The sequence below is a fragment of the Macrotis lagotis genome, chromosome 3, assembly GCF_037893015.1.
Source record: "Macrotis lagotis isolate mMagLag1 chromosome 3, bilby.v1.9.chrom.fasta, whole genome shotgun sequence".
Taxonomy (NCBI): domain Eukaryota; kingdom Metazoa; phylum Chordata; class Mammalia; order Peramelemorphia; family Peramelidae; genus Macrotis; species Macrotis lagotis.
This window is the reverse complement of record NC_133660.1, coordinates 260,666,581-260,690,794: the sequence shown is the minus strand read 5'-3', so window position 1 is coordinate 260,690,794 and position 24,214 is coordinate 260,666,581. Positions and strand designations below refer to the sequence as shown.

Genomic DNA, 24,214 nt, shown 5'->3' with positions numbered 1-24,214 from the left:
TTCAAAACCTTATCAAAAAATGATGGGTAAAAGCTACTATTGTATTGAATTGGAAAACAAATGAAATATATAATTTTAAAAAATGCTAGGAGCCTCCCTCAGACCTGATGGGGGAAAGGGAATGGGGTTGGGTGGGGAGAGAAGGAGAAGAGGAAATGAGTAGAGGAGGAGAAGAGAAATCTCTTTAGATGAACCATTAACTTTTAGTATCTTCTTCATGATCATATTAAACAAGTTACTTTCCAATTATACTGGGAATAAACGTAACATGGGGTTCTTGGGAACATCAACATCTGGTATTGCTTCTGGGACTCTAGGATACACATCTGTCACCATAGTAGCCAGCAGCTGCCTGTACCAAGGCCTTCAATAACCAAATTAGGAAAGGCTCCTTTGGCCTGTGAATGGAGAGAAGGCAGGACACTCACTGGGACTCCCAGGTCAAGACCCTTGCTCTCCATTCTGACTATGGTCATTTTCTTGGGGTTCATACATGTCCTGTGTTCATGGCAGGGAAGATGATGCTGTCAGGGGAGAATATGGAGGGATTGAGGCGAGAAGAAGGGATGGCAAGAGAGATAGCAGAGGGCAAAAATAAAAAGGCAGGGAGAGCATGACTCACTAAGGAGTTCACTGGTGTTTAGGGAGCACCTCCATGGGCCCTGTTCACCCCATTCTCAGTAGATTCCCTACTGAGTCTCCACCTCCCAGCATCACCTGCAGGATCATCACCCTGGTTCAGCCTCTCAATCCCTTCTCTCTGGGGCTGCTCCAAGAGCTGTCTTAGAGTCTTAGTGAATCTAGCGATGCTTTCTGAGGCAACTCCAGAGTGCTGGGCTGGTGTGAAGAAGACAAGTTCAAATCCTGTCTCAGATTTTTACCAGCTGGGTGATCCAGACAAGTTGTTTCACCCCCGTATGCCTCAGTTTCCTCATCTGTAAAGTGAGGATCAAATAGCATCTATCACCTAAGATTCTCATGAGGATATTAAGAGTTTAGTATTGTCCTTGGAACACAGCAGGTATATAAATTCTTCCCTCTTCTCCCCTCCTTCTTCTTTGCACCTCTCATATTAATAGTCTAGCCAGTAAGTCCTAGATCGCCTTCATTCAGACCCCCAGTGCAGCCTTTCCACCTGCCCTCCACCTCCTCCCTCCCCAGGTTAGTTGGATCACTTTCACCTGGCTCAGTGTGGGGAGCAGTAGCTGAGATACCAAAGGCCTGGGTTTGAATTTCATTTTTGCTGCCTTCCAGCCCCTGCCTTTTGAGGGACTTTACACAGAAGTCCCCACACAGAGGGCGGGTGATGGAAACACCTGTGGGAAAGTGCACTCTTTCACTAACTGGACAGGTCCTTACTCTGCCAGGGCTATCCTTCTGCAAACCTTAAATGGGGGCAAGGTTTCCTAGTAGGGAGAAAACTGGCCAGGAAGACCCCAGAAAGAATCTCACCTCAGATACATACAAGCTATGTAATCCTGGACAAGTCATTCCAATGGTGTGGTCTTTTCCCTATAGTTTACCATTCATAAATTCAAAAGTTTATTGATTGAGGGACCCCAGAGGTCACTTAATCCAACCTCTTCATTCTATTCTCAAGACAACAAATATTTAGTCAGTACTTACTAAAGGCCAACCTTGGGCTGAAGCAGGGATCCATCAGAATTCATCAGAAAGACAATCCCTGCCCTCCAGAAGCTTACATTCAAATGGGAAAACCAATACAAAAAAGAAAGCTGAAGGAGAGGTGATATTAAGAAGATATTCTTGGGGGGCAAGGCTGAGAAAGCAAAATGAGTGAAGAGGGGTGTCTGGAGAGGAAAGAAGACAGGATGGTCTGGAAATTTTCCTTAAAATGGAGGAACTGGGAAATGGGAGGAAGGGGTCATAAGAGCAGAGGGTACTTCAGTGTAGGAAGCCCAGAGGTGCAATGAACTTCTAGGGTGAGATCTGGTAGAGAAAGCCCAGAAAGTCAAGAAGGAAGCTTGGAGAGAAATGAAAACCATGGGTGGGCTCAGGCACTTTCCTTAAAATGGAAGCTCTTTAAAGGTGGGGTAAACTGAGGCCCAGAAGTTACACTTGACAAGTTCCCCAGTGGCAACCTTGGCATTCAAACTCAATTTTCCTGATTACTATTTATTCAACATAGGTGTAAGGTACAGGAGATACAGGAGGTACATTTAACAACTCTTGCTGTTGAGGTAGAAAGGGTCTTCAAGGAATCTGGTCCATGACTCTTCATTTTCTAATTGAGGAAAGTGAGGCCCAGGAAGGTAAAATCTTAAAAAGTAAAAGTCACACAGCTAGATTTGAACTCAGGTCTACTGTCTCTTAAGTTAGCATTTTTTCCATTGTCAAGGCTGCTTCTAAAATCGTTTAAAACCCAAGTTGAAAAGATATGGACACAACAGACAAGATCCAAAGGAGAGTTAGAGGATCACAAAGAAGCTGAGGTCTAGGCAGAGGGCTGGTTAGTTGAGGGAGAGCTCCCAGTTTGGGCAATGATTATTTGGTGAGCAGACACACCTGCCTTTATGGTAAGTTCAGTGAGGATGCGCCTGTTTCCCCTCCACTCCTAATCAATATTATCCTGTTACTGTAATAAGAATCTGATTGGAAGCAATAAATAGGAACCTTGTTTTCACGCTTGAAGTATCTTAAAAATCAATAAGCCTTAGAAGAACACAGCCAAGTGGGTTCTCTCTAGTCTTTTTTTTCAATATTAGTTTAATTTGTCCCAGCTGAATCCATTTCAATGCAATTTAACCAGTATTATTAAGCATCTACTATGGGCAAGGCAGGATGGGCACCTTCAGGGGAAGACCCAGGGTCCCTATTGGATTCTAGGTGCAAGTGATCTAATTGACCCTGAGAGGGAGGAAGTGGAGGGCAGGGGGGTAGGCTGGCAGTAGAAGCCACCAATATACTCAGGACCAGAAGGATGCTTGGGATCCAAGCTGCAAAATCACAAATACTAAATGGTGTCTTACAGTGGCTCCACCATTATGAGGCATCTCCTCTGGATCAAACACTATGCGGGGTGCTGGGGGCTCAAAGACAAAACAGAATTCATCTCTGCCCTCAAAGAGCTAGAGCTTATGCTCAACAGTGGCACCAGAAAATTTCCACCCTAAAGGATAGCAGAATTAGAGATAGTATCTGAAGTGGTTCCTAAAGTGTAGAGGTCTGAGCATGAAGTCAGGAAGAGCTAAGTTCAAATCTGACTTCTCACACTTACTGTCAGGGTGACATTAGTCAAATCACTTAACCTCAGCCTCAGTTTCCTTAACTGTAAAACAGAGCCTGCCATTGAATAAGTGTTTCAATAAATCCTTATGCCTTTCCCCTCCTCCTCCTTTTTAATATAAGAACTCCTTTTGACATCAAAAACTTATGTGGATGGGGCGGCTAGGTGGCGTAGCGGATAAAGCACCGGTCTTGGAGTCAGAAGTACTTGGGTTCAAATCCGGTCTCGGACACTTAATAATTACCTAGCTGTGTTGCCTTGGGCAAGTCACTTAACCCCATTTGCCTTGCAAAAACCTAAAAAAAAATTATGTGGATCCCCCTAAAACACAGTAAGTCAAGGCAAGAACTGAAGATCATAGATTTAGAGATAGAAGAGGTCCTAGAGGTTATCAAGTCAAACCCACTCATTTTGATGAAAAACTGGGGCTGAGAGGTACATTTAGCAACTCTTGATGTTGCTTTTTTTTGGCAGAATTTGAACCCTATGTCACCTAGCTTCCTCAACAGCTAGAAATCCAACAAGAGTTTATTCAATTCCTCCTAGTACCATCCAGGAGAGATAGCTAGGTGACAGGGATAGGGAGCTGTTCATAGTATCAGAAAGACCTGAATTCAAGGCCTGTCTCAGACACATACTGGCCATCTGAGGCTAATAGACAGAAGAGATGACAGATGATGAGGGACCAGGGAGGTCCCTAACCTGGAGTTCTGAACAACTATGAAATCCTAGGCTCAGACCATCCTTCTCTCAAGACAAAAGAGACAGGAAAGGCACCCTTGTACTGTATACTTAGCTGCGGAGCACACCTTTTACCTGAAGGCCAGGAGAATACCACATATATATTCAAGTAGTCTGTATTTCCTCAACATCTGTTAACTGATGAAATATATAATGAAAAGATGAGTTCAGTAATCCCTTTAAAAGAATTGATATTTTATTAATGGCAAGAGCTTCTATCTAGAATCACAGATTCTAGTTTGCTACCCTCTCATTTTACTAACAAATAAACAGAGGTTCAGAGGGTCTGAGAAGATATGTCACTTTTATAGGGTCACACAGATAATTAAGTGGTAGATATAAAACCGCAACCCAAGATTTCCTGACTCCAAGGTCAGGTTTCTAGCCACCACACTTTAGATAATGCATTATATGAACAAGATGTTCATTCAATCTAAAGAAAGTATATTTGAGGTACCCTTGCAGAGGTACGGAGGCTATAGAGGTATTAAAAGAATAGCTAGCATTCCTATAACTTTAAAGTTTGAGAAGCATTTTACATATATTAATTCACTGGATCCTCTTAACAACCCTAGGAGGTTGTTACTATTATTATTCCTATTTTATGGATCAGGAAAACTGAGGCAGAGAGATGAAATGACTTGACTAGTGTCAGCGCTAGTAAGTGACCGAGGCAGGATTTAAACCCCATTCTTGCACAAGTATAGTTGCTGTTCAATCATTTTTAGTCCTCTCTAATTCTCCATGACCCTGTTCGGAGTTTTCTCCAAAGAGATACTAGAGTAGTTGGTCATTTCCTTCTCCAGATCATTTTATAGATGAGGAAACTGAGACCCACGGGGTTAAATGACTTGCCAGGGTCACACAGCCAGTAATTGTCTGAGGTTGGATTTGAACTGAATCTTAACTTAAAGCCCAGTGCTCCATCCATTAAACCACCTGGTTGATCATCTAGTCACTGATGATAAGGATGGATTGCCTGCCTCCCTGGATCATTTGGATTTGGAAGGGGCCTTCAAGGTCATTTAGTCCAACCCTCTCATTTTCACAGAGAAGGAAACTGAGGCTCAGAGATAGGGGAGAGACTTTTTTCAGGTTCATACAGAGAAGTGAATGACAATACCAGGATCTGAATTCTAACTCCAAATTCAGAGCCATTCCAAAAACGTTCTACATGCATTGTAGCAGAGACGAATGACCTGTCAGGTGCTAGGACATGATAATGATAGCAATGTGAGTAGGGGCAGGGGGATGAATCCAGGCCCAGGGAGAAGCTCCCTGTAGGATGTATTATAGTAATAATAATAATAATTGTCATGATGATATATAACATTTTAATGGCTTAAAAAGCAGTTACATTATCTCAGTCTATATGACAACTCTGTAAGGTAGATAGTATTATGATCCCTATTTTACAAGTGGGGAAACTAAGCCTGAGAGAAGTGAAAACCACCCACAGCTAGGTGGTTTCAGGAACAATTGCCTTTGGATCTTCTCTACTCCAGGCCCAACACTTTATATCCTTTGTCAATGAGCAGACATTCCCTTTGAGAACGAGATGGATTGGTGGCTGAAGCCCCTTCCCATTCTTAAATTCTGTGATTCCATCATCCAGTCAAAATCCTCAGGTGACAAGGGTTGGGATTTGAACTGAAGGTTTTTTCCTCCTGCATAATGGCCTCTTCTGGAGAATCCCCAGGTTCTAGCTTTAGAAATTGTAGGACTGCAAAAATCCTCTTAAACTTTGCCCAAAACCTACTTTCTCTCTCCCTTCTTCCCACCTCCCAAACCTACACAGAGACTGAGTACAGGTAGAGAAATATAGAGGTTAATGAACAAGGTCAGGGTAGTCCCAAAACATGGTCCTACCTCACAAAGACCAGGGTCCCATTGGATAACCATCAACCACAGATTTCCCACTGGGTGAGAAGCTCAGACCACCTTGATGTCCAGGGGGTAGCTGACCTCAATAGCATACATAGAGAGAAAGAAAACTGAAGACAGAAGCAAGTTTCCAGAATCTGCCTGGGATGACAGGAAGCAGAAAGCTACCAAAAAATGAAAAGAAGCCACCCCAAATAAATCTGGCATCCACCAAGTCTGGTTGGCCCTTCTGGACCACCCACAGGAGTCAGGATGTGGGCATGGAGTGATGGTTGGGGTTTTCATAATTAGGAGGTCTGGGAAGGAAAGGAAATACCAAGGGCCAGGAAGGAGAGGCAGGACACTGACTGTTTTTTCTGGCAGGGGGAGATCATCTCTGGTCCAACTATGAGACTCAAAGATGGGCAATGGCTATCCTCAGGACCTGATTCCTGCAGCTAGGGGTGTGCTCTTGCCTGGTACTTCCAGCCTGCTTTACCTCACCTGACTCCTATCCTCAAGCATAGTCTCTCAAAGAGAAATGAGGTGGTAAAAACAGAAAACCAGCTGCCTAGAAGGTAAACTGTCACTAGTTTTTTTGCTATTAAAAATAAGCAGATTGGGGCCCCTTTCTTGGCTTGAATCCACACCAACCCATATGCAGACCTTGAGCTGTGGCCCAAGCCATTCCTGTGACCACAGAGACATGTTTCAACTGCCTCTTGGATATTTCCTACTGGTTGTCCCCTTGGTAGTTCTAATCCATTACCTAATTCCCTGTCCCAAATTCTGTTGAGGCCACCTATCTATAGGAAAATATCAGCCAGTTTAGTGGGAGGAGCAGTGAAGAACCCTGAAAGTATATGCCAGGCAAATCAAACTTCCATCTTTCCTCAGCCTCCAAAGGAGATAGTCCAGTATCCTGAAGCTAAGAACCACTACCCAGACCTCAGATTCCATTGTCAGCCTAGGCTCCTTGGCCATCACTGAAGAAAGGGGCTGATCATCATTGATATCTTCAACACTAAAACCCTCCATATATATACCCTCTCTCCCCCTTTCCCCCTGCTTCCAGCCCTATGTCGACTCCCCCCCATCATCACAGACAAGAGCCCAGCCTTGGGTGCCACAGTCATAGCTCCGAAAGACCCAAAGAAGTTCTCACCACAAAAATGGAATGGCCCAGCATCAAAAAACGATGTGATCTTGTCAGTGGAAATAGGACAATCGAACCTTTATAAGAATTGCAGCAGAAATCTCTTGCAGGTGTTGACTCCTCATGGAATGCCTTTGGAATAGGGACCATCTTCCTTTTCTATTTATATGACCAGTGCTTACTGGTAAATGTTTAATCAATTTTTTTCATTCATTATTCATTCACCCATTCATTACCTTTCCCTGACACTTCACTCTCTCCAACCCTATCTTAGACAACTGAAAAAGAGTTAAAATAGTCGGGTAAGCATTTGAACCCAGATCCTCTGATTTCAAAAGGGATGCTCCTTCCCACTCTGATCAAATCACTCCTCAGCTCAAAAATCTTCATTGGTTCCTTTTGTCTCCCAAAAGCATTCTCCAGGCATGGAAGGTTCTTTAATCTGGCCCTTCTGCTCATCCCTAACATTTCCAGCCTTAAGTTAGATATTTGTCTTTTGTTTTTGTTTGGTCATTTTCCCAGTCATGTCTGACTCTTTATGACCCCATTTGAGATTTTCTTGGCAACAATACTGGAGTGCTTTGCCATTTCCCTCTCCAGCTCATAGAGATGAGGGAACAGAGGCAGAGTGAAATGACTTGCCCAGGGTCACACAGCTGATAAGCATCTGAAACCGGGTTTGAACTCAGGTCTTCCTGATTCCAGGTCTGGCATTGTCCCCATTGTCCCCTCTAGCTAACCCTGAGTTATGTGTTACCCTCATCACTACAGCTGACAGTTTTCACCCCCCCCCCGAAAACACGACATTCTCTTCATTCTTCTGCCCCCTAAACCTTGTTTTCTGCCCCCGGAAGCACCCTAGGCTGTGACAGGTGAGCTTTTGCTCGGTCTCCCCTGGTACTGGGGCTCTATGTCACTTCTTGATCATTTCCAAACCAAAGGGAAAGAGGAAATGGAGGAAAGGAAACAAGATGTTTGTTGGATTTATAATCACTGTGAAAGAACAACATCCCAAATACAAAAAATAAGGCCAAAAATAAGGATTGTCCTGGTTCCAGATCTAAACACACTTCTGAAGGCAACGGTGTTGGAGGATGAAGGGTCAAAACCCATTGTGAAAATTGAGGTCCTGTGTATTTTGGGAACAAAGACATCCTATGTCCTTGGAATAATTGTCATTGTGTTCCAAACTTGACTGTGTTCCTACAGCCCGGGGAAGAGAGAAGCAAGGCCTTTGTCATCCCACCATCTGACTGAAAACACTGATCACTCTTGGTCGAACTGTGGGCAAAGAGGAGCGTGTTTACCAAATATCCTGAAGAAAGAAATTAGAACTGGGGAACCACCTCACTTCACTATTTGATAGCCTGAGGCAGATTCACTTCCCTCCCCAAAATTCATCCCTGCTAAGTGGCCCATTTCCTTTCATAGAAAAGGGAATGTGACCCTGGAAAGGATGTTGGAGAGCAATGAGTCCAATGGGTTCATTTTGCATTTGAAGAAAATGAAACCAAGAGAGAGACTAGGAAAAGTCATACACCATGGCCAGAGTTAGTGTCACAGGATCAAAAAAAAAAACAAAACCTGGAAGGAATCTTTGGGATGAATGATCCCAAGTCTTTGGTTTTAGAAGAAGATTCCCAAGCTCCAGAAGGGTTCCAAGATTTCTGTAGGATCAAAAAGCTATTGTGATGAAGGTGGGATTCCAACTTGGATTTTCCCCACTCTTCGTCCTATCCATGGAAGCCATCTCCTGATTCCCAGGCACTAAACTAGAAAGAAATGATCCTTGCTGGCCTCACATGACTTAGAAAACCACAAGTTAATATCATCTGTATTGTGTTGCATTTTTCTTTATTTTGTTAAAATTTTTCAATTACATTTTAATCCGGTTCAAGCCCCACTCTTGAGTTTAAGGGCTCTGAACCACAACAAAAGGACTAGGGAAAAGCACCTCTGGCAGTAGAAACACAAGGGGCACAGTATGGTGAAGTAGAAATGACATAACTGAGTCCCAGAGAGGTTAAAAAATGCCTGAAATCCCATGCAAATACAGGTATTAGGATTCAAAATACTACTGCAATCTTGTGTTGCTTCTATATATCATCCTGAGCTCAAGAATTGATACTCAATCGTCCTGGAAAGGATGATCAGACTGGACCTTTGGTTAAAAAAAACAAACACACACACACACACACACACACACACACACACACACGAACTGTTCTCTGATCACAAACCAATCACATGGTGGTAGTGGTTGTGGTCCAGTTTTGTTGTTGTTGTGACCCACGCTTCATGATCCCATTTGGGATTTTCTTGGCAAGGATCCTGTAGTGGTTTGGCATTTCCTCATCCAGTTCATTTTCCAGATGAAGAAACTGAGGTAAACAGGGTGAAGCAACAGGGTCACACAGGTTGGATTTGAACTCGGGAAGATAAATCTTCCTATATCCTGGCTTGATACTCTATCCACTGCTCCACTGTGGAAAATGTGTAAAGTTTGGAGTCAGATGACCTAGGTCCAAATTCCAAATCTGCCACTTGTTTCCTAGATGAGTTTAGGCAAGTCACTTCACCTCTCTGGTACTCAGTTTCCCTCACTGACAAAAAAAAAAAGAAGTGGAGTTGTATACTGGATGATTGGAATTTCCTTCTAGCTTGGGACAGATCAACCAACAAACATATTAAGAGGCCACAATAGGAACTCAAGGGGAAAGTACATCCATTAGAATGGATGCTCCTTGGGGGCAGTAACCCTTAACTTTGCTTAAGAAATGCTCAGTGATTTAGGGATTAGTGGTACTAGCTATCTGCTGGCAGGGTTTAGACTGGTTCCATAGTCTTCCAGAATATCTAAAGGTTACAGTCCCTGCCCTCCATTCTCTTCCATTTCTAATTCCCCCTCTCAGCTGCTACAGTCTCCACAGAATCAAGGTCAAAGGAAAGGAGAACCTGACAAGTGCAAGTGGCAGCCCACATAGCCCCAGACCTTGCTGTTGAGAACAGCAATCTCTGCCCAGAGGTTCCCATAATCTTTTACAATTTAAAAGCTGTTTTTCTCTTCAAAGCTCTGAGTTCAAGTCTTAAAAGCCCCATTGTACACATAACAAAGAGAAAGGCTTAGACCCTTCCTCAGGATCTCACTAGTACAAATTCGTCTAACTCCCAGATCAACCTTTTGTATTATTTTCAAAAAGAATGCATTTAAGAGTTATACTTTTTTTGGGGGGGGGAGCAGAGAGAAGAGCTACAAAAGTGAAAAGACCCAGGATAGCTCCATTTCTCCTAAATAGTCAAGTAAGTTCCTCCTCCACTTCCTCCTCTCCCCCCCAATAATGACATTTAAATTCTCAATATTTGAAAACTACAACAATAAATTAGTAAAAAATAAAATATCAATATAATAATAACAAAATAATAATAGTAAATAAAATAATGATTTCATTAATAATAGTAATAAAAACAGTGATTATGATGACTATAAAATAAAAATGATCACAGTAATAACCAAAATAATAGTGATAGCAATAATAGCAGTAATAAAAATGATTGCAATAATGACAATGATGGTAATAAAGCGATAATAGTGAAACAAAATAATAATGGCCAAGAACAGTCATAGAATCAAAGCAATAGAGAGGATGACATTAGAAAGAATGCTGACAGCAAAAATGCTGGTGACGAGAGTAACAGTAAAACAGTAACAGGAATAGTAAAAAGAGAAAGCCAACAATGGTGGTAATCGGAGGACGATAATAGTACCGCAACAATAAGGAGAGCCACAGGAGTGATGCTGATGACAGCGGGAATAACGGCGGTACACAGCCCTGGTGACAAGAGCGGGACTAAGTAAATGATAAAAGGCAACGGCAAGAAATAACGCTCCCAAGAGCCGCAGCAATACCAAATAAGGAAAACTAATAAACTGATAGACAATAAATAAGGATGATGATGATGATGATGACGATGATGATGATGATAGCAGAAATACCAAATAAGGAAAACTAACAAACTGATGGAGACAATAAATAAGGAATAATAATAATAAACAGGAATGATAAATAAGGAAAACTAATAAACTGATAATAATAATAACGGGAATACCAAATAAAGAAAACTAATGAACTGAGAGACAATAAATAAGAAACAAGAATGGTAATGGTAATGGTAATCATCATAATCATCATAATGCACAGGAATGGTAAACAAGGAAAACTAATCATAGGGACGACAGCAATGCGCGAATACCAATCTTACCAAGTCCCGCCACAAAGTAATGACCATAAGAGTAATAAAGGCAGCAATGGTGATGACGTCAGAGGCAGCGGTCAGGACCCGAGGATGAGGAGCGGATCGCCATGACGACCTGGGAGCGGGTGACGCCCCTGCGCCAGGTGCTCCCGCAGCCCGAGTCAGAGGAGCGCGTCCTCCCGGCCCCGCTCCCCCTCCTCCTCTCCCCCTCCCTCTCCCCCTCCCCCTCCCCCTCCCCCTCCCCCTCCCCCTCCCCTCCCCTCCCCTCCCCCCGGCTCCCTCCGCACAGCCTCCTCCCTCTTCTGGCTTTAAACCCGCCGGGCTCCAGGCTCAGCGCCGCCCCTCTCTGCGGAGGCGGGGCCTCCCACTCCCGGACTACAACTCCCGGCATGCCCAGCAGCGCCCCGTGTCACGTGGCGCGGCGCCGCGCGCGCGCAGTGCTCGGGCCGCAGGGCTGTTTGGATCATGTGACGCCGGGGGAGCAAGATGGCTGCGGAGGCCGCGGTGGACTTCGCGGCCCTGCAGAGCTTGCTGAAGGTAGTTCGGCCGAGGGCAACCGAGGCCGCGCCCGCTGCCTCGCCCCCGGGAGGCCCCCTGGACGGGCCTGCCGCGCCGGACTGGAGGGCGGGGAGGTGGGGGAGAACCCGAAGGTCCGCGGGCCTCGCCCCCGGGGGGCGGGGGATTGGGGTCCTCTGTGAGGCGGGACACCCCGACTTGCCCGGCGCCTCGGCCGGCTTCCAGGGGGAGGGCGCTGGCCCTGCGGCCCCCGCTGCCGGGAAAGCGCCCACTGTGTGTCCCGAGCTCCGGCCCGTGCCCGGGGCGGGCATCCTCAGTGCTGTGCCACTTTCTTCTGCCCCTCCTTTTACAGATGAGGAAACTGAGGCCAACAGGCCCAGGGCCGGAGCTGGGAAGGCTCGGGCCAGACTTGCGCCCAGGCCTGGCACCACCCGCCCACTCACAGGGCGCTCAGATCCTCCCTGGCTCCCCGGGACGCCTCAGGCCCCCTCCTCATGGTGCCCCTCCAGTCCAGCCGGCCGGACCGGCGGCAGAGGGGCTTTGAAAAGCCTGCCAGGCCCCGTCTGAGCCCATCTCCCCTCCCTTCCTCCCCAGGCCTCCTCCAAAGACGTGGTCAGGCAGCTGTGCCAGGAGAGCTTCTCCAGCTCGGCCCTTGGCTCCAGGAAGCTGCTGGACATCACCTGTTCCAGTTTGTCTGTGACCCAGGAGGAAGCCGACCGAGTGAGTGTGTCCCGAGGGCTCCTGGGGCTCCGATGGGAAGAGCTTTGTCTTGGGTCAGAAGACCCCGCTTTCGGCCCAGCCCTGCCACTTACCGGGGGTCTCCATTGTGAAAGGGGGTGCTGCTGAGGGTGGTGAAATGAGACGATGCCTGTGATTGTGCTTTGAAAACAGTCTAAGAAAATGCACTTGGCCGCGCTTCAGGGTGGTATAGTGTCAAAGGGGGCATAGTCAGGGCTGTTAGAGAGAGAGAGAGAGAGAGAGTCAACAAGACTTGGTGGCAGATTGGACGAGAGAGTGAGGATCGAGGATGATCCTGACTTTGTGGGTTGGGGCCCTGGAAGGATCCACTCCTGAGTCACAGGAGAGCTCCACTGGCCTTGGCTCTAAATTGTCTCTAGGAGGGGAGAGGACTGGTGAGAGACCTGAGCGATGGGAGTGGTGCCCTCAATGGGAATGGGAAGCTTTGGAAGAGAGGAGGAGAATGAGGTTAAGGTGTCCACTAGGAGGAGAGGCTGAAGATCCAGAAAGAGGTTAGGGAGGAGAATCATTTGTATTGAGATGATAATTAAAAGGGAGGGAACTAAGGGAGAGGGAGAAGAGAGCATAGAACTCACCTGCATTGAGTTCCTCCAGATGTGATTGGTTAATCTCAGCCCCCAGCAGGTGAGGGAGGGGACCTCATAATCTAGGCTAAACTCTGCCTGAAGACTACAAGAAGCAGAAAATTCTAGGACTCTCAATGGAGGTTTCTCAGGAGCTTAATCTATCAATACCTCCAGCATTAATCCCAAATTTAAAGGAAGAGGGGTCCAGCTCCTGACTAGAGGATCTTAGGGCTCCAGTGGACCTCGAGGTGCGGCAGTCCAGCCCCTCCTTGACAGATGCTTCTCAACATAACATACTCTTGCTTGGGACTCTTTGCACTTTTTAAAGAGGAACCTAGTAACTCAGGTAAATCCATTGTCATTGTAGTCTTTTTGAGAGGGGAGCTGGTCCCCAGAGCTTCTAGCTAGCTGCAGCAGGACAGAGAGCAGCACCTTGCCCCCACACACACACTTCTGAAAAATGTAGACTACTTCCAGGGTTGGAGGAATGTTGGCATCATTAAGGATTAAATGGACTCTTCATCAAAGAGGTGCCCCAGGGCCCCAGAAACCTTGGACATCAGAATGTAACCAGAACTGTAAGGTGGAAAGGCCCTCAGCAGTAATCTAGGCCAGTCTGCTCATTTTACAAAGGAGGAAATTGAGGCTTAAAGGTGAAGGGACTTGCCCAGGGTCATGCAGCTCAAAGTGTCAGAGGTGGGATCTGGACAAAGCTTGCCAAGTGTTGGACTGCCAAGCCTTGTTCAACCCCACAGGGACCCTTCCTTTCTTTTTTTTCTTTTAGTTTTTTTTTGCAAGTCAATGGGGTTAAGTGACTTGCCCAAGGTGACACAGCTGGGTCATTATTAAGTATCTGAGGACGGATTTGAACTCAGGTTCTCCTGACTCCAGGGCTGGTGCTCTATCCACTGCACCACCTAGCCACCCAGCCACCCAACCCTTCCTTTCTTAACAGCTGATCCATGCTCTGCACCGCCTCACCAGACAGGTGGCCTACCAGGACCTGACTGCTGGGGAGGAGATCCTTGCTCTGTTCCCTGAAAACTTCCACCAAAACCTCAAAAACCTGTTGACGAAAATCATTATGGAATACGTGTGAGTGCCTCCCTTAAAGGAAAGGAGTGAAGGGGGGAGGGCAAATCTAAGCTAAGACCAAAGCAGGTCAGTCAACTCCTTCCAGTGACCTGGAGGTGAAACCTTGGGACCAAACTGGAGATGCTGGCATGCTTATTGGGGACCGCTCTCCCCTGAAGGCTTCCAGGGTAAGGGTTGACCCTTGAAACCACCCTCTGCAGATTGTCTGCTCTGAGCTTAATCCATAGGTACCTAGGACTCAAAGGATAATAGGGTGTCTTGGGGATATGTGAAAATGGAGACTTCTGGGGCAGATAGGTGGCGCAGTGGATAGAGCACCGGCCTTGGAGTCTGGAGGACCTGAGTTCAAATCAGACCTCAGACACTTAATAATGACCTAGCTGTGTAGCCTTGGGCAAGCCACTTAACCCCATTTGCCTTGCAAAAACCTAAAAAAAAAAAAAATGGAGACTTCTCCTAATGCATGTGGGGGGAGGAAGCAGCCTGGAGGGTAGACGAAGTTCTGGGCTTAGTAACAGGGAGATCTGGGCCAGATCCCAGTTCCAAAACCCAATAGTGGGAAATTGTGCCTAAATTTTACTCTATTTCCTGCCAAATGGGGTTAATAGGGAGAATGCCGCTGTCCACCTGGTGGGTGACTTGGTATTGTTACCCAAGCTCTGGACATTTCCACCAATTCTCCTTCCCTTGGCATCATCCAATTCCCTTAAATGCTTTCAGTGTCCAAAAGGAAGAGAATTCCATTGTCCTGTAGGGAACTTTTCATTTGTTAACTCTACAAAATGGAAGCAAAAACAGAGTGAAGTGACTTGCCTGGGGCAATAGAGCTAGCAAGTGTCTGGGCCATATTTGAACTTGGGTCTTCCTGGTTTCCAAGCTTGATGTTGTATTCACTGCACTCTCTAACTGCCCTTAGGAAAAGAAGGGAGCCTACCGATGTGGCGTAAATATGTTTTAAATTTGTATATTTCCTCGTCATCAGAAGACCCCATTTTCTCCACCCACCCCCTTTCTCTTTTCACAGGCCTGCATGGAGAAAGGAGGCTCAAGCAAACCAAAGTGAGTATGGGAAAGGGCTGCTCCCCTACAGTTTGATGTGCTGCCCTCTCTCTGACACCCCTAGTGCTATATCAGCTTAGGACCAGAGCTTCAGCTGCAGAGCCCACACCTGGAGGGACGACTCTCCTTAGCTAACCCTCAATCCAAGCTCAAATGTTGATTACTTTCTTTTTTAATGATCCATGAACTGAACCAGCCTAAAGGGAAAGCAAAGCCCCCTGAGCCAGCTTGCTTTATAATAAAACCTGAGTGTGCATTTTCTAAAATGACTTGAGCCCAGAACAGTGAAGGCTACTGCAAACTAGTCACTCGTTCACCAGTCCCAGGCAAGGACCCTCTGCTCCTGGTCCTCGGGGCCCATAGAGACTTCTGAGCAGCAGCTGAGAACCACAAGGAAGAAAACAGAGAGCTTGCAGGGAGAGGGGGGACCTGAAGATTCCTTGAAAAAAGGTTTCTTGTTTTTCTTGTTTTATTTTCAATCAACAACCTTATATTTTCTCCCTCCCATTTTCTCCTCCTTTAAAAAGAAAAGAAAAACAAAATCCTTTTAACAGATATACATGAGGCAGCTTGGTGGAGCAGTGGATGGAGTAGTCAGGAGGATGTTTCCTGGATATGTGTCCTTGGGCAATCACTTTCCCTCTGTCTACCCACTTTTAAAATGAGTATAACAATAGTACCTACTTCTTAAGATCATTGTGACCTTAAGTCCATATGTATGTGTGTGTATGTATGTATATGCATATTTGTGTATCTATAAATACTATCACTGATTATGATTGTTATTATTATCTTAACACAATTGACCATGGCCCATATTGGCCAGGTCCAGAAATTGATATCTCATTGTGCTGAGTCTCTTAGCCTCTCTGACCACAGATAGATAGCATTCCTCATTATTGAGTCTGAACAGACAGTTCACTTGAAAATTACCAAGAGAAGAAATCCAGTGATCCACAAACATGAAAATATGCTCCAGGTCACCAATAATTAGAGAAATGCAAATTAAAATATCCCAGTGCTTTGATCCCACTCTCATCAGATTGGCAAAGTTGACCAGAAAAGATAATGATAAATGCTGATGGGGCTTCGGGAAAGCAGGCCTATGTATTTTGATATCAGTTGATCTGGCCACTTTTTTTTTCCATTAAAGATTTTATTTATTTTGAGTTTTACAATTTTTCCCCTAATCTTACTTCCCCCCCACCCCACACAGCAGGCATTTGTCACCCTTTTACATTGTTTCCATGTTGTACATTGATCCAAATTGAGTGTGATGAGAGAGAAATCATATCCTTAAAGAAGAAATATAAAGTGTAAGAGATAATAAGATCAGACAATTAGATATCAGTTTTTTTCCTAAATTAAAGGAAATAGTCCTTGGTCTTTGTTCAAATTCCACAGTTCTTTCTCTGGATACAGATGGTATTCTCCATCACAGACAGCCCCAAATTGTCCCAGATTATTGCACTGATGGAATGAGCAAGTCCATCAAGGTTGATCATTGCCCCCATGTTGCTGTTAGGGTGTACAATGCTTTTCTGGTTCTGCTCATCTCAGCATCAGTTCATACAAATCCTTCCAGGCTTCCCTGAATTCCCATCCCTCCTGGTTTCTAATAGAACAATAGTGTTCCATGACATACATACACCATAGTTTGCTAAGCCATTCCCCAGTTGAAGAACATTTGCTTGATTTCTGATTCTTTGCCACCACAAACAGGACTGCTATGAATATTTTTGTACAAGTGATATTTTTACCCTTTTTGATCTGGCCACTCAAGAGCAATTAGTAATTATGCTCCCTAAATCACCAAATCACTTTTGACTCCAGGTCTGTATCCTGAAGAAATCAAAGAAAAAGGAAGACCCACCCCCCAATCTGTACAAAAATACTTTCAGTAGCTCTTTTTCCTGACTTTTAAAAATTTATATTTTTTAAAATTGATTTTTCCATTTTTATGTAAAGATTATTTTCAATATTCATTTTTGTAAAGTCCCCCCCTCCCCCATTTTCATATTGACCACACAAGAATCAGAAAAAAATGGGAAAAACCGTGAGAAGGAAAAAAGCAAAAAAAAAATTGAAAATGGTGAAAACATTACGCTTTGTATTGAGATTCCATAGACTCCATAGTTCCATAGAATTCCATAGTTCTTTCTCTGGATAGGGATGGCATTTTCCATCATAGGTCTTTTAGAATTCTTTGTGGTATTTCTGAGAAGAGCCAAATCTGTCACGGTTGATCGTCAAACAGTGTTGCTGTTACTGTGCACAGTGTTCTGGTTCTGTCCATTTCACTCGGCATCAGTTCCTGTGAGTCTTTCCAGCATCCTTTCTTATACAGCAATAATAATTGCATTACATTCATGTACCACAACTTGTGCAGCCATTCCCCAATGCATGGGCATCTCCTCAATTTCTAATTCTTTGCCACCACAAAGGAGCTGTTAGAAATATTCTTACACATGTGGGTTTTCCCTTTATCTCTTCAGGACCTAGGATATGCATAGTTTTAAAACCCCTTTGGGCAGAATTGGATCAGTTCACATCTCCACCAACATTCCTGGCAGCTTTTTTTCTTTTGAGTTGGAAAAGAATTGGAAGATGAGGTGATCCTCCTTAATTGAGGGATGGCCAAGCAAATTGTTATAGACGTGGAATAGAATAATATTGTACCCTAGGAATGATGAAAGGGATAGTTTGGGAGAAACTAAGTGGGAAATGAACTGTAACCCAATGAAGTGAACAGAATCTCAACCATGTAAGAACAAACAACTTTCTACCATTTTCTCTTAACTGGCATTTAATCATAGCTAAGTGATGGTTACAGGGAAGATAAGACTCAGAGGTTCTTTAAAATCTATTAAAAATGTGGCCAAATTGCCAGTCTTTGAAAGGACTGGCTGCCAAGGTCTCCCCTTCCTTGCCAAATAAAACAGCCCAGGATGCACACAAGTCTTATCTGAGCCTGGTCTTCCATCTATTCCCTACTAAATATCTTCATTCCACTTAAATCAGAAAGATGGTAGATGTTGGAAGGAGCTGGTCTGGGTGCCTCTTGGATTGAGTGCATCTTCTTCCCTTTCTAGTCTCCTTGCCTCGACTCGTTGACCTGGACTGGAGAGTGGATGTCAAGATGGCCTCAGACAGCATCACCCGAATGGCGGTGCCCACCTGCCTGCTCCAGATGAAGGTGTGCTTGGGTTCTACTACCATTGGGAACCACTAAAAATTAGAAGACCTTAGAGCTTGCTTAGTCCTCCCTGTTTTAGAGATGGAGAAACTGAGGGTCATAGAGAGGTTACGGGATTTAACAAGGTCAGATTATTAGTTAATTGTAAAGTGAAAACAAGCCTTGCCTTTTCCCAGGCCAGCACCTAGAGAATGGGAAGAGGGTAAGAAGACTCATTGTCCTTAAGGCAACAGCCGGGGTTGCCAGGATTCTGCTGATAGAAGGCCTGAGTTGGGGTAGTATGGGCGCAGGATGCACCAGGCCTTTTGGGGCCTCCCCCACAACCTCCCAGAGTACCTTGACCAGTGCGTCGGGCATTAGTAAATTAGCTGAGCTCATAGACTGTCACAAAGTGTCTCCCAGGAAGAGGAAACAATGCCACTGAAGCCACTGAGACTGGAATTTTCCTGAGCTCACTGAGTCCCCCCCAAAGATAGGGATCCCCAGTCCTTAGAAGAGAGCCTGCCTTCAGGCACCAGTCCCTTACTTAGCCAGTCACTTCTCTACTCCACAGACCATCATCTTGGAGTCTTGTTCCCTTTTCAGATCCAGGAGGATGCCAGTTTGTGTGGGGACAAGCCCGCTATCTCAGCTGTCACCATGGAACTGAGCAAAGAAACGCTGGACACCATGTTGGACGGTTTGGGCCGGATTCGGGACCAGCTGTCCGCTGTGGCCAATAAGTGACCCTCCCTCGTGCCAGTGCCCCTGCCGCCCGGCTGCACGGGATCCTCAGAGAGCACCTGTGGCATCCATGTTGGGGGGGGGGGGCTTACTGGATGTGGTGCTGATCAGAAGGAACATGGACGGTAAGGGGCACTTCACACACCAAGCCCAAAGCTCGTCCTCATCATTCTTCCTTTTATTTTCTCCCTTTTTTCTCCTTCAGATTGATGACCAAAGGCCTCCCATCTCCTAGAGGCTTCTGGTGCTCATTGTCATTATGGGGGCAGCAGGGAGGGAGGGAACATGAGCTCTGCCAGCTGCATGCACTGCTCCTGGGGAGATTAGGGACTGAACTGCTCAGCCGGACTAGGATCTCCTGGGGTTCAGGAGGCCCTGCCCCACCCTCCAGTTCCAGGCCCCAGAGTGGGCTTCGGCTGATTTAGACAAGGCCGGAAGAGTGGGCTCCTTGGGCCATCCAGTGCCCTTGCAGGCTGACCCTGGGGGCAAACCCTCCCCAGCCGAGCTCACCGTGGGGCAGCCTCAGACCTGGGGTTGGGGCTTGGGGGCGAGCTTGGGGCTCTTGGCTGGACTGAGAACAAGCAGATGCTGCCACTGGTGGGAAGGCAGTCAGAAATAAACATGAGTGCTCAAAACCCACTGTCTGTGCGTCTTCTGTTTGACTTCCTCTGCTGGGGATGCTGCCTCAACCATGGCCTAGATGATAAACTTGGGATGGGGGTGGGGGGGGATAGAAGAAGGTGTTTTTATTTCCACTCATCTCTAACTGAAATTTGGCATTTGCTACAATTACAAATGGTCCAAGAGGGGTCTATGGGCTTTACCAGGGGGATGCCAGAGGGGTCCTAGGCACAAAAAAGGGAAAGAACTAGTCTATGTAAACTCTTAACATGCTGAGAAATGATCAGCCTTTAGTGACTCACAGTGATGTGGGGGGCCCTCGTTCTGGGAGGAGAGCATCCTCTTGTGTGATGAGGTCCTCCAAGAGCCCGTGTTCATCTTTGTGCCTTAGAGGGACCCAGCCTTCCCAGGAGAAGCAACATAGCACCAGGGCTCACAGATCATAGACACAGGGACCCAGGAGACCAGCTCGGCCAACTCCCATGTACAGAAGAAACAGGAAGAGCAGAGGACTCTGCTTTTCTGAAACCAAGTCCAGGGCCCTTTGCTAAGCCTCAGCCATGCCAATGACTGCCTTGTAATGGCTGCAGGTCACTTCACTAATTAAGCCACAGATGGAAACTTAGAGATTTTTCTCTGATACTTCCATTTTTCATTGTTTCCCCTTTGTTTTGGCCACATTCCTGATTCTAAGGTTTTTGACCTAATTATTCTCAAAGGCATTTGTAAACACAGCCCAGAATGTCATATGATGATTTCCATCTCTCAGGTGAAGAAACTGAGAAACAAGGAACAAGCTTTTAACCTCAGCCCACATACTTGAGGATGTGGAAAAGCCCAAAGAAAACTCAACAGCAGCTGTTGTTTGCCAGACCTTGGCCTCCTTGTTTCTCGACTACATTTTTATTACCAGTTGAGTGCTGGGTTGGAGTGTGGGGTCTTTGTGATTCCAATACAAAAATCAGTCTCTGGCTGTGTGACCTCAGGCAAGGTGCAGAAAAAACTGAGGATTGATGGAAAGAGCACCATGGCTTGGCAGCTTATCACTTCCATGTCTGTCAAAGCCCACCCCCCTCTTTGGGTCTTCATTTCTCTATAAAATGGGGGGTTGGACTGGATGAGGAGATAGTGTGGTCGAGGGAAAGATCCCTGGGTTGAGAATTTGAAGATCCCATTTTAAATCCCACTATGGTAGATACGTGATCTTCAGCATGTCTCTTGTCTCCCTGGGCCTCAATTTCCTCATCTGTAAAGTGAAGGACAGATCTCTTCCAGCTTTAAAAATCCTACAATCCTATCTAATCTCTCTGACCTTAGTCTCCCCATCTATGAAATATGTTTAGACCAGATCACAGATTTAGACTTAGAAGGGATCCTAGCCCTTTCAGTTTATTTTTATTTATTTTGTGAGGCAAATAGGGTTAGTTAACTTGTCCGGGGTGACATAGCCAGTGTTTGAGGCTGAATTTGAACTTGGGTCCTCCTGATTCCAGGGCCAAGTGCTCTATCCACTGCACCACTTGCTGTCCCCTCCCCCACTTCATTCTAGAGATGAGAAAACTTAGGATCAGGGAAAGCAATGAGTTAACCAAGGTGTCACAGCTGTCACAAGATTTGAACCTGGGGTACTATGAGAAGAATGCTGAGTTTTCATTTCAGAGGCCAGATTCTAGGTTCAGCTTCTGATAGATCTGTATGGACTGGGGTAAGTCACTTATCCTTGAGCCTCGATTCCCCCATTTGACTGAAGATCTGCCAGCTCTAACCTGTGATGCTGCACACCCAGACCCACCTGTATTTTCATTCACTATTCCCCATTAATCTCAAAGTCCTTTCCAACTCTGAATTCTGTTGATTGTCCCTTATGCGCCTCAGTTCTTTATCTCTCAAATGAGAATTCAAGGGTCTCTAAAGGTCCTCAATTGAAAAATCATTTTCCATTTAAATCACCAATATATACATAGATTCCAGATTTTCTCAGCAGTTAAAGAAGGGACACTGAGTGACCTGAACATAGTTCCATCTTTCATTTTTCAGAAAGTGTTTTAGAATATTTCATTGCCTTGGGATCCCCAATAGATGCCACTCATCACCAACCATAGGGATGGCCCTGAGTGTGACTGGATTAGGAGGCTGCGACCAAAAGGATTTCAAGGGCTTCGAAGAGACACTCCCCCAACAAGTCAAACCTTTGCTTTAATGGTTCTTTCCCCTTGTAAAATGCAAGTGTCCTTTGGAATGTGAATATATTAACTCAGAGGTGGCTTGTAACTAGGACTAAGCACATAGTTTATCCCATGAGAAGTGTGACCTTTGGGTCATGGGAAGGAGGGAGGAAGGATGGAGAGTAGGGGTGATTCCGATTACTTGAAGATTAACTTGGGTCATTTTCCACACTTCTGGTCAGGGCTATGGGAATGTACCATTCATTAGAGAAGTGAGGGTTCAGAGAGCACCCTAGGTAATTGAATACAAAATGACTTTATTATGTCAAGAATATTAATTTTGTTATATTAAAAATTAATAATGCTAATATTAATGATAGGTAGCATTTGAAAAGCACTTTCCTCACCTTCATGGTCAGGTGCTTCCACATTTTGTAGCTAAAGTGAGGTTGAGGAAGGTTTGGAGCCCTGTTTGCTCAGGGTCATATAAGTAGTGAATGTTAATTTGGCACTCAAGGAGGATTTGAACTCAAGACTTTCTGACTCCAGGGCTCCATGACTTAAAACATCAGATTAAAATGTTCATTCAAACTCACATATAAATTATCAACTGATAGGAGAACAAACCAAGATGGGAAACCAGAGAAGCAAGTGGCATGAATGCGGTAAATAAACAAGAATATGTTGTTGGACATCAAAGGCAACTTCTCTGGGCCTCAGTTTCCTTGTCTGTAATGAGGGGATTGGACTAGATTTCTGTGTTCACTAACACCAGAATCACAGCATCCCATCTAGTGTTCAGTCCTATACCTCCTTCACACTCAGATCTCAGGGGAGCAGTGTTTGAGGGTGTCTGTGGACTGAGAAAATGATACCATCTCTAACCTCCACTTGGTTAGCTGATATTTTTCTTAGCATTTTCCACACTTTCATACTTGGATGGATCTTGATCTCAGGTGTGGGGACTCCCTCCACCAGGGTAGATTACAACCCCCCTCCTCCATAGGCTCATCTGCATGGAAAATAAATGAGGCACATGGGAACTGGTAGAAATCAGAAGTTGACTGCCCTTTGGGGGACTGTCACTTGGTGGACATGGGGAGAATTGATAGACAATAGCCAGCAGGTGGCAGGCTTGTCTACTTTATCCTGCCTCAATGGGCCAATTTATTTGAGAAAACAAAGGCTGCAAAAAGGGGGTGAGAGACACCAGCTCACTATAGTGGAGCTGTAAATGGGTCTGCCCATCGTGAGAAATGAAATAATGCAAAAAACTTTCCAATTTGGCATACCTTTGGTCCAAGCATCTTGGATGTACTAGACGTATGGAGGTTAATGCTAGTGAGAGAAAGACCCATCTGTGCAAAAATATTAATAGCAGGATCATTTGTGATTTTAAAAGCAGAAACATTGTCTGCCAACTGGTTGGAGAAAGGCTGAATAAACTGTCATCTGTGGGTGTCTTGGAATATTACAATTTGTGATCTTAGCACAATGTTAGCATTCTGCTTAGCAATACAGCCAGGGTAGTTCAATGGACAGGGCCTGGGACTGGGAGTCAGAAAGACTGGAGTTCAAATTTTGATTTGGCTACTCACCCTGCTGTGTGACCCTGGGCAAGTCATTTAACCGGTACCTATCTCAATTTCCTCATCTGTAAAATGGGAATAAAAATTCAGGGTTGTTCTGAGAATCAAATTAGATATTTGAAAAATGCTTAGTATACCTTTAAGTGTTATGTCTAATTGCTAGCTGTTATTATTTTATTACTATCGTCATCATCATCATCATCATCATCATCATTATCACCAAAACTGACTCAGGACTCCATATCCCCTAACTCCTCCCATGTTCTTCCATGACCTTGGGATTTCACCCTATTTGTTAGAAGTCGTTCTTGTTTTCTTCTGCCATCTAGTAGTATTCAAGTGGAGAAGACTAATCTCCTCCAATTAGAGTGGAAACTCCTTGAAAGCAAGAACTATCTTCTTTTTCTCCATTTGTACCCCCCTGTGTCTTAGTATAGTTTTCAGAACTTAGTAAGTCCTTAATAAATACTTTATTCATTCATTGATTTCATTTCATCTCTCTTTGACCCTCACCATGCAGCCAGCCTTTCTTAGACTCTTGTGTGTCTCCCCAATCACGTCCTTTGCTCCTGTCCTTCTAGCTCACTTATTTTGTGATGTGATGGCAGCCTTTTCACCCCCAATGTGTATTTCTCTGTTGCCATTTTCATGCTGTTCATTTTCC

General features: G+C 45.1%; 2 protein-coding genes across 5 annotated transcripts in view; one reads left to right on the top strand and one right to left on the bottom strand.

Annotated features, from left to right (window-relative positions):
• Positions 1–11,458, bottom strand: part of PRR5L (proline rich 5 like) — a 143,057-nt gene extending 131,599 nt beyond the window's left edge. For 2 of the 3 annotated variants that reach the window (XM_074230486.1, XM_074230488.1), the window contains exon 1: positions 11,268–11,458. The gene's annotated coding sequence lies outside the window, so the exon portion shown is untranslated. Of the gene's footprint in view, positions 1–10,772 lie in introns of all 3 variants that reach the window. The other variant, XM_074230487.1, reaches the window with a different exon arrangement.
• Positions 11,459–11,509: 51 nt separating this feature from the next.
• On the top strand, positions 11,510–19,810 carry COMMD9 (COMM domain containing 9). 2 transcript variants are annotated; one of them, XM_074230485.1, is made up of 6 exons: positions 11,510–11,798; positions 12,372–12,497; positions 14,058–14,197; positions 15,222–15,256; positions 18,349–18,452; positions 19,006–19,810. In XM_074230485.1, exons 1-6 carry the CDS (start codon positions 11,748–11,750, stop codon positions 19,099–19,101), a joined length of 552 nt encoding a protein of 183 aa, XP_074086586.1. In that variant the 5' UTR covers positions 11,510–11,747; the 3' UTR covers positions 19,102–19,810. The 2 variants fall into 2 exon arrangements, with proteins under 2 accessions (XP_074086586.1, XP_074086585.1); XM_074230484.1 differs by having other exon boundaries at positions 11,511–11,798; positions 19,038–19,810.
• Positions 19,811–24,214: the final 4,404 nt, after the last annotated feature.